General features: G+C 43.9%; 1 protein-coding gene across 4 annotated transcripts in view; it reads right to left on the bottom strand.

Annotated features, from left to right (window-relative positions):
* The window catches only part of pcdh19 (protocadherin 19), a 56,696-nt gene that overhangs the window by 26,319 nt on the left and 20,377 nt on the right, over positions 1 to 10,000 (bottom strand). For 2 of the 4 annotated variants that reach the window (XM_087799078.1, XM_087799080.1), the window contains exons 3-4: positions 2,763 to 2,821; positions 223 to 395 (exon numbers count right to left, since the gene is read on the bottom strand). In XM_087799078.1, the coding sequence (XP_087655204.1) occupies positions 223 to 395; positions 2,763 to 2,821 (232 nt within the window). Of the gene's footprint in view, positions 1 to 222; positions 409 to 2,762; positions 2,822 to 10,000 lie in introns of all 4 variants that reach the window. The other 2 variants (XM_087799077.1, XM_087799079.1) reach the window with 1 other exon arrangement.

The raw sequence follows: 10,000 nt of genomic DNA, 5'->3' as shown, positions 1-10,000 counted from the left end.
AATAATGTTCTGGAGCTCGTGTCAAAGTCAGAACCGTCATCTCACTTCATCTGCTCCAGCAGGACTTCAAAGAAACAGCCTCGTGGATCAGAGACGCCGTGATCGTCACTGATCCGAGCGTAAACTTCTGAACCATCACCACGATCTGAGATGTTTGTGACGTTTACGTTTCTTCATCTGAACCATCAGCACCACCTGAGATGTTCCTCACACGCTCCTTACCTTGGTCGGGCAGCTGGCAGACGTTGGGAGGGACGGTCATGTTGAGGACGTCGTTGACGGCCGTGTCCACGTAGTGTCCTCTCTGGACGTCGTGCTCGCTGTCGGTCTGGTCGCTCTCCTCGTGGCCGCTGTCCTTCAGACTGTTGCCCTCCAGGTCCTTGAAGGTGGACGTGCTACATGGGGGCCAGGAGGAGGAACAGCAAACGATGATCAACTGTCTCGTTTGATTTGAAAATCATATTTTATTCAAGACGTTTGAGATCACGAGCGATTCTTATTTTCATCGTGAATCTTAAACGTTCCCAGAATCCTTCACTTCCTCTTTTGACTTTGAAAGAATCAAGTTTGTTTTTATGACTCAATCTTTAGGATACGAATGTAAATAGTTTCAGGCTTTAACGTTTGAAAGAACCTCAGTCTTGAGTCCATGTTTTGCTGAATAAATAACTTTAAATGTGACGAGAAGGTGATAAGAAGAGGGTCTTGAACTCATGATCTTCTTCTAACTGCTCCTCACACTGACGAAGAAAGAACGAAATATGACAGAAGTTAACGAGTCAAATATACAAACTTCCACCAGAACCAACTGTGAGAAGATCCTTCTGAGCTAACGTGGTCCACCATGTGGTTCTTGACTGAAGCGCTTCATCCACTCCAGGATCGGCTCCTTGCAGGAGGTATGTGCAGCCAAAGTGCTTTTATTTCAAGTCGTTCTTCTTTCCATCACAACTTTGCTTATCTTTAGCACGCCGGGTCAGCCTGACCCTTGATTCTGTCGTGGGTTCTGACCCGTCAGGCCTCACTGCGTTTGAAGCTCCTCGCGCTCAGCGAAGGCCGAAGTCATTTTAAAGTCACCGACTGACGATACGTCACGTGAGTCTGAAGGCTCTCCAGGAGAACGTTTCTCAACATCACAGATAGAAGATCCAGACACTTGGGATTTATGCCTCGACTTCAAGGGCATCCAGTCACACAGGAGGCACTTCCTCACGACAATCAAACACATACTGCAGTAATCAGGGATTCCTGGAAGGAAGATGGATGTCGGAACACGGGGAGCAAACTTAGCATCTGTCGCGTTGGAGGCGCTCAGTCAATAAAGAGGACAATCAACAGCTGCAGAGAAACAGTTGGATTTCCCCTCATTTGATTTCCATCCCACTGGAACAAATTCTCCTCACAAACAAGGCTAAATATACGAACATGTGTCGCTGCGAGATCCAATATATTCATCCAAAGGAGGAAATTGTGGCGCGAGAAACAAAGGGAAAATGATGGTAAACACAAGGAAATGAAGGACGCAGGAGCTCCGGTTCCCAGACCAGGACCAACAGCGCAGGTAATGCTAGCTCTCTGATGTTATCATGGTAATTGCACCTGTCCCAGACCACCGGCCCGGCGGCACCGGGGGGCTTTCTTTGTGCCGCCGGCTCTTCAGCGCCCTTTGTTTACATTAATGCAGGAAATCTTTTTGGGAGGAAATTGCCATAATGGGATTTGAAAAAGGCTCGGACGGCGTCAAACAAAAGAACGGCTGGTTTGTTCTTCGGGTCACAGAGTCGTGTTGTGAGAGGAGCCGAAGGAAACCAAGCTTCCTGGCTGGAGGGGATTGTTCTGACCTGGACATTAAACTTTCAACTCCTGTCCCTCGTATACGTGATTATCAACAAACTACGACCTTTTCCACAAAAGTCTCTTCAAGAGCGAAGAGTCGATGCAAACACGTCTGGAGGAACATTTGTTTAAATGTTTTGCTGCTTCGATCGTTGTGTTGATTTAGTCACAATAGATTTATTTATAACAACTTGGATGATTTTTCTGATTTGACCATTTTAAATGTTATTGTATAAAGTATTTCCTGTTTAAGTTTCAAAAACATCTGCTTGAAAATAGTGACGTCAGTGTGGAAGTGCAAAAGGTTGCTGGTTCAAAAACACCTTCAGTCCTTTTGTTTCTAACATTTTTCATGATATTTCTTCAGTTTCTCTTGAACTTGTGTTTATAATGGCTGGTGGACTTGAGTGACAGGTGAGCCTGGATTCATCGCTCTTGTGATTCCAAACCGATGAACGAACTGTGTTTCAGACGTTGACGTCACACACACTTTATCTTAGTATTCTATGACAAACAACAGATCATTTTAGTTCATCATTCTTTATTCTATTAACTGTCGTATCAAATGATCAGTTGCTCACAATGTTCATATATTTACCGAATTATAGAAGGATTTTCTTTTAATGATCTCATGGTTTAACTCGGTTTATTGGTCGTTATTTACATTTGATTGAATTCTAAGTGTTTCATTCAGAAAGCAAGAGCTTTCATTTGATCATCTCGTTAATTTGTCATTGTTATGCTGAAACTCTTCTTTCCAATTAAACCTCCTTCTTCCCCAAATATCTCTTGTTGGTTGAAAGCTGCGAGTGTGAAACTCTTCATCGCCATTAGGAAACAAAGAGCAGAGCAAAGGTAGCAGACGCTCTAATTAGACCAACAATTACAGACAACAGTGGTAACGAGGATTCCTAATCAACACATACCTTTTAATGAGGTGAGCTCGGCTGTTGACGTAGCCGGTGTCGATGGAGTAGTTCTCCGTCTGCGAGGGAGGAGGATGAGGGGATGGAGATGGAGGGAGGACAGAGAGGGAGAGATTTATTCCGAGGAAATCAAAATAATGTTGTTCATAATTGGCTTTTACAAGAATCTTCTTCTCTACACGAGGACTTGGTGAGCAGCCCGGCGTTCAAAGTCTCTCCTCTCGCTCTCCAGCCACTCAGACCACCATCTTACAAATGGAATCATCCGGGAGGAGAGAAATCATGCAGACTGAGGGAGAACAGAAGTTTCTCTTCCTCAACTCCTCACTTCCACATGCTTGAGGAGGAATTCAAGAAATAAAAAAGTGCCAGAGAAGATGAAATTAGCGAGTGTTAACTCTGCAAGTGCAGATGAAAAGATGTTCTGAATATGCAAACATCTCTGACCCACATTAGACCCGCTTCAAAGGAAGCTCACAGTAAATGGTAGAGTCAGTGTTGACAGGAAGTCCTAGCGAGGGTCACGAGGTCATTGAAGCCCATCAAGAGACTTGTTGAGGGTTAAAAACGCACCTGAATACAATCTTTAATAAGAGACGAAGCTAAGCTGCCACTTCACATCACACACACACGGGTGCTGATGAAAGAGCCTCGTGAGGACCTCTGGTCGCACCTTTGATAAGGTCAGTGAAGGCAACACTTTGATCGAGTGGACGGTTCTTATCTTTTATTCAAATCTGAACGGCTTGATCTGGATTAAAACCTCCGTCATCCTCTTACATTTTAAATTGGCCTCATCGTTGACAAATACTTGCTGACGAGGGAAAACAAAGTGACGATGATTCAATTAGACTTAAACCTTCACAACACAACACAGTCCCAGCACTTGTTATCATTTCTACCTCCTGAGTGAAAACATCTTCAACAGAGACGACTTTGATTCTGAAACTGACTCACAAACAACAACTTAAGACTCACAACAGACAACAAGTAAACATCACTCAAGATGCTCAGACACACAATCAAATATATTCAAATAAAAACTTAAATATCATTATTACACACTTGCTATATGAGCAATATATCCATTTAATGTTCAACAAGAATGTTTTGTTATATATTCTTTACTTTCATACAAAAACTGATCCAGTTCTATGTTGGTATAAAAAACACCTTCACTAGATACTGTTGGAGGTTCAAGGCTCAGGCAATGAAACTTAAAGACGAGATGAAACACTAAGACTGGTTTGTTCTGCTCATAAGAATCTAAACTCCTTCAGATGTGGATGAAAAGTACGACAATGAAGATCTTTCATCGTCGTCCTTCGACACTCGAACACAAGAACAAGGACAACACCTGGAGATGATTCCAGAGTCACTTGAGGGAAAAGAATCTTCCTGTAAAGAAACCACATCAACTGTGGCCTCGCAGCAGAGGTCAGAGGTCGTGTCAACGCGGCTCGGGTTCCAGACGCGCTCGGCTCGACTCCTTCTACGACGCCACCTCAGGTCCTTCATCAGGTCGGCCGAGATGCTGCCGTGATCCGAGCCACCGGCGCCGCCCCATCGCCGTAATTGTTGTTCAGTATCAAGTGAAGGACTGGAACGCTGTCTCTGGTGTCGCCGGGTGACGGATGGTCGGAGCGAGTGGGAGGAGAAGGTGCAAAGATCAGAGCGACGAGGAAGCGCTCGCAGAACTGACTGAGTGACCAGGAGGTTCAGTCTCTACAGACTCCAGACGAGCAGGTGTCGTTGGTGTGGAAGTCAAAGGATCATTATTTCAAAACGACATATATGTTTGAATTATGATTTTAATGTCATAATGCCGTGAGTAAATAAAGCATTCAATGCTATACTGTTGTTGCTAACAGTGGAAATAAACGAGTGTAATTATAATATAGCTTCATAATTGAACATTTGCACCAACAATGGAGCAGAAATCCATCAGATTTCAAACTACGTGAGGAGATTAGAAAACAAAATCCTCCAGTAAGTAGCAGGTGTTGAGGGTTAGCGTGGACGAGCATCTCACACCATCACAAGCTCTTTCTTTCAACCTGCCTTTTTCTTTCCTGTGAAAACCTGCAGTTTACAGCGGATGGACTCACTTCTCTGCAACAGAGAGGAAAAGCAATCTCCTCGCCTAGTTGCTGCCGTAAGATTTGATTTGCCTTCCTACCAGCGTGACAATTGGTTCTGGAGTCTGGATGCAAGAGTATGCCTTGTGTCTGGGGGGGCCGATAAGGAGGGGCCGGGGATGCGGAGACACCGGTTGTGAGACCAGCAAACACTCTGTCATGTCACTCAACTGCATCACTGAATCATCCAGCAAATGACATTTTCCTACATGGACGTGTACGGACGCTCACAGCAGCCATGTTGTATTTTAAAGACGACTCGCGGTTTATAAATAGGGTTAAATGACGAGAAAATCTTTGACTGGACAACATGTCGACGTATTTAAAGATAGCATTTTTATCTTTATTGTTCCAAACACTGAAGCACGAGATCAAGATTTTGCAGCAGGAAATCATTTAAGATGAACATCAATACAACAGGCGTCTAAAAATACCCAAAATAAACAAAACGACTTCAACAAAAGAGGCTGTTTTATGTCTGTCATGGATGCAGGTCTTCAATGCGATCAATTTGGACGACAAAAAAACCTCCCAGACATATTTGCTGCTGAAAAACAAGAGTCTCTAAACTGCACGATTTTAAAGCAAAAGAACAACAGACAAGACACAATCAATTAAAACTGTCAGATCAAATTGTGCTGCTCGGTTCTGTGTTTGAACAGCCTACGGTTTCTGCTAAGTCTTTGTTTATCAGCCGAGCCGCACCGTCTCCCCCTGGTCCTGGCAAGTAATGTAACACTGAATACTCCTCCTTATTGATGTCCCATTGGTCTGCAGCAAAAAGAGATCCGGGAGGTTTATAGGGGCGAGTCAATCGCAATTATTCGCTAGTCAATGTTTTCTTGAGCTAAAAGAAGAAGAGCAGCAATTAAGGCAATAGAATTGAGGACATGGAAGCTACAGCGACTGGTCAGTGGATTTACATCGACCAGTCAAGAACTGTGTGTGTGTGTGTGTGTGTGTGTGTGTGTGTGTGTGTGTGTGTGTGTGTGTGTGTGTGTGTGTGTGTGTGTGTGTGTGTGTGTGTGTGTGTGTGGACAACATAAATAATCATGTCGACCACTGACCTCTCCTTCAGGTCAAGGAAAGGTCAAAGACCCCATAAAAAGTTCAACTATGTCTAAGTTTAATTCAATTTTAACCACATTTATCAAGTAAGAAATATTTCCAGAAATGTAAAATTGCAAGACCCATAATGCACCTGAACTTATTCTCTTATTACGTTGTGAGTTTGATCCTCAGACGTACATTTTCTGGTGAATTATATGAATTATTATGAAACCAAGAGCTTCTTTAATTAGAAAGAACACTCGGTCCACTGTGGTGTCTGGACACGACTGCGGGTTATTAGAGATAAAGAATGAAAGTGTGAAACCATTTATCACTGTTGACCTACATAAGACACGGTGACTTCTCCACTGTGACCTTTGACTCCTTCCCGTCAGCTGGGATTGGCTCCTACAACCTCACACACTGACCCAGATACAGGCCTCGCTCGAGCGTCGATTGTTATTCATCGTCCACTTCTGCACACGGAAATAGAAGGTTTGTCTAATGTCACACTTTGAAGAAGAGATACGGAGCCAGCTTTATATAAATGTATACAGTATGTATATATATATATTTCAATGTAGTTTTCATGGGGCAGCCAATCAATCTTAAGATATATTAACAGTGTATTTTCAACCCGTCTGCTCTTAACCCCGAGGATTATAGAGTTTCTTCTAGATGTTTGCCATCTGCTGGATTATGGATTCATCTTTCTTCAGAGGGCAGAGCCCCTCGGGGAGGATCATTGGTTAGAGAAAGGGGGTGAAGGAGTGCCCTGGGCGCATCCACACATGTGGCGGAGATTAGGTTTTCTATTTCTGCCTGGCAAACGCGGGCGGCCATGATGAATATGTGCATTATTACCATTTCATATCAGCGTCTTCCCTGCAAACTTAGATTCAATCGGCTGCAACAGAGGGAGGCGGCGAGTCCGTGACAAACGATCTGACAAATTCTCGACATCGTTCCACATTATCAGCGATCGGTTGAGCCCGAGGCTCGTCTGGGAATCAATCGTGTCGTGGAAGTGAAAAACTCCGATTGTGGAGGGAAAACCTTGACCAGCCGCTCACATGTCATTGTTTGAGAAGCTCAATGACCTTTTGCAACACAATGACACGTGAAGGACACTTCCTGCTTGTGTTTCCTCTTCACTTCTCTCCGTGTGAATGGAAACAAATATTTGTCCATTTTGTCTAAAACAATCACCTCGCTTCTCCTCGAGAAGAATGAGCTGTCAGTGACACACACCTGTGCAACACACACACACACACACACACACACACACACACACACACACACACACACACAGGAAACCTGTGCATCACACACTCTTTTCTTTTGTACAAAGTCTGCTTTTTCCAGACGATGTTTTAAATGCCCATGATTCTGGGCTGATGCTGGTTCTGAAGGTGTCACACTAGACTGAGCGGCTCCACATTAACGCAGGAAGACACTGTCTCTCCTGAAAGTCCACGAGTCTCCATGTCACTCAGTCCTGCAGGCTCCAGGCCGGTCAGTTAGTGGACGTGTGATTAATTATACATACATTGATAGAAATGTCATTCATTATTCATGAGCTCCTCCACGTCAAAGCTATTTCCCTCCCTTTCAGCGTGATGAAAAGGTTTAAATAATAGGCTCCCTCTGCAGACATCTGCATTCCGACGCCGTCCACCGGCGCTTAAGAGGCTTAACTCGGAGCCGTTGTCTTTGCGAGGAATCACAGCCCGGTCCTGACACGTCTCTACACTCTGCCACCGTTTGACTTCCTGAGGTTGTTGTTGTTTGGTCTTCAGGTTCAGACGAGCTCCGGTGTCGCGGGTCGACCGAAGCTCCGATCGGGTTCCTCTCAGCACCTGTTCGGCGAGTCCGTTTATCTCCTCACTCTATCTCCAGGACAGAGAGAAACCCGAGTATCTCCGGGAGATTAGGATTCCTGGTTCTCCATATTGAAAGGGAAGAAAGACTCGTCTATCTTCTCTGACTCAACAATCGGCTTATTTTCCTGGAAGCCTGCGGAGCCGAGTCGCAGAGAAGAAGCAGGAACTTCCCCTTTGGGCGAGTCTTGAGGGATTTTCTTTAATTTGGATGTTAGACCTGAAAGTGTTCGACTCCTCACATCCCTAAATCTCTTAATAAGAGGCTCCGCCATCAGGAGCGCGAGGAGGCGTGGATGCTTCACACAAGCGCAGGAAAAGGTTGAGGACCAAACATCTCATTTAGCCAGATTGTGTGTTTTTCTCTCGGCTCCTCGGAGATTCAGCTTCACAAATATATTTTTAGCAGCCGTTTATTTATGTTTTCTGAGGAGAATTACTAGAAAGCCTGTTCTTTTCTCGCCGGTGCCCTATTTCATCTCCAGCTCCCACCGTCCCAGAGGTTTGTTCTTCTCCCCTGGGCTGAGCTTAAAGAATCCACACGGTGATTTATAAACACACGTGGAGAGATTAACACCCATTTAACATGCCAGACACTTCATTCTCTCACAGCTGCTGCTTCGCGAGAAACAAGGATGGATTGTTGGGAACGATCTGGGAAGAGATTCTCCAGATTTCACCGTAATTCCTCTTGACCTTGAGATGGTTGTGAAGGACGTGGAGCTGCACACATGTGATGAAGGACTAGTCAACCAAACCCTCTGGTCTCACGAGGCTCGTTGGTTCTACTCCCAGTATCTCTGATGAGACTGAAACTAGATCGACTGCTCATGTCTGAAGATCTCAGTCTGTTCCATGTTCAGCTGAACTGTTCTTCTACCAGGTTTCAAATCAACGATATATCACGACTTCTTTAGCTGCGTTTCAGTTTTTATGTCAAAACTTTTAAAGAATGTGATAAATACAAAACAAGTGTAATTTACTCTCTGAACGAATAAAAGGTCCTTCAAGAAATATCCAAAGACATTTTTATTCGTGCAGGCTTTTCCTTGACTTTCTGAGACTCCTGTGTTGTTCTCAGTATTATCTTGATCTTTAAATTATATTTTTTATTGTGTATTGTTTTGATTGTTTAAGCGCTTTGTGACCCTGGTCTCGAAAAGCGCTATATAAATACAAATGACTTACTTACTTATCTAGGAAAAACGTTTTTCCAACGATTGAGGCTTTAAATGGGTTTGATGATGTCATCAAAGAAACAGTAACTCAGGTAAAATAAAACATGAATTATATTTACACTGTGGACTGTCTTTTTAAAACAAATAACAAAAGTTGTCTTTAATAAGAGAACCAGTCGTAGGAAGTGAAAGAATGAAGATGTGTTTAAACTCTAATGTTGGATTCATAGGAGAAAAAGAAAAAAATATTTTTGGGAGAAATGTTTGGAATTATATTTACAACGTCAACAAACTCTATACATATATATACGATATATATATACTTTATACACACAACTGTTGAGAGTCTCATTCAACCACTGTATGTTATTGCACTGTGGGAGGAAACCAGAGTTCCTAGAGTAAACCACACAAAGGTGGAATCCAAAAAAAAATCATTTTTGATACTTTTGTCCTGTTTTTAAATGTATGGTTTGTGTTGAACGTGAAGATGATTAAACGGAACACGTGAGATTGTAAATCTGTTCTCTCGACGACAACAGTGAGCCTCGTGTCTCACAGGTTCCTGAAGACGTTCTGCACACGAGGATCTGAGGTTCCAGCAGCTCGTGAGCCGACGCTCGCAGATGGATGGAGAGGCTCTGGTTATTGACAAGCCTTGATCTGACGGTGGGTGAAGGGAAGGAGTCGCGCCTCCAGACACACAGAGGGGAGGAGGCGCCGGATGCCAACTTCATCAGCGCTCATTAATCCAAACACCGCTCGCTCGCTCGCACACGCGTGTTTACACGCCGCCGACCAGACGTGACGCCGCAGTCAAAGGCCAGCGATGGTCAACACAAACCACTCACTGGACTCACAACAAAACTCTTGTTAAACCTCAACGTCACAAATGTTGCAGGAACCAAAATCCACAATATCTGTGTCAACGTTTTTAATGAAATTAGAGCGAGCGCCGAAATCTGCTTTGGCCCGGTGCCAGCATGTGAACG

The sequence above is a fragment of the Callionymus lyra genome, chromosome 9 (genome assembly GCF_982586985.1).
Source record: "Callionymus lyra chromosome 9, fCalLyr1.hap1.1, whole genome shotgun sequence".
Lineage (NCBI taxonomy): Eukaryota > Metazoa > Chordata > Actinopteri > Syngnathiformes > Callionymidae > Callionymus > Callionymus lyra.
The sequence above is the reverse complement of the archived record's forward strand: the minus strand, read 5'-3'. Positions and strand labels throughout refer to the sequence as shown.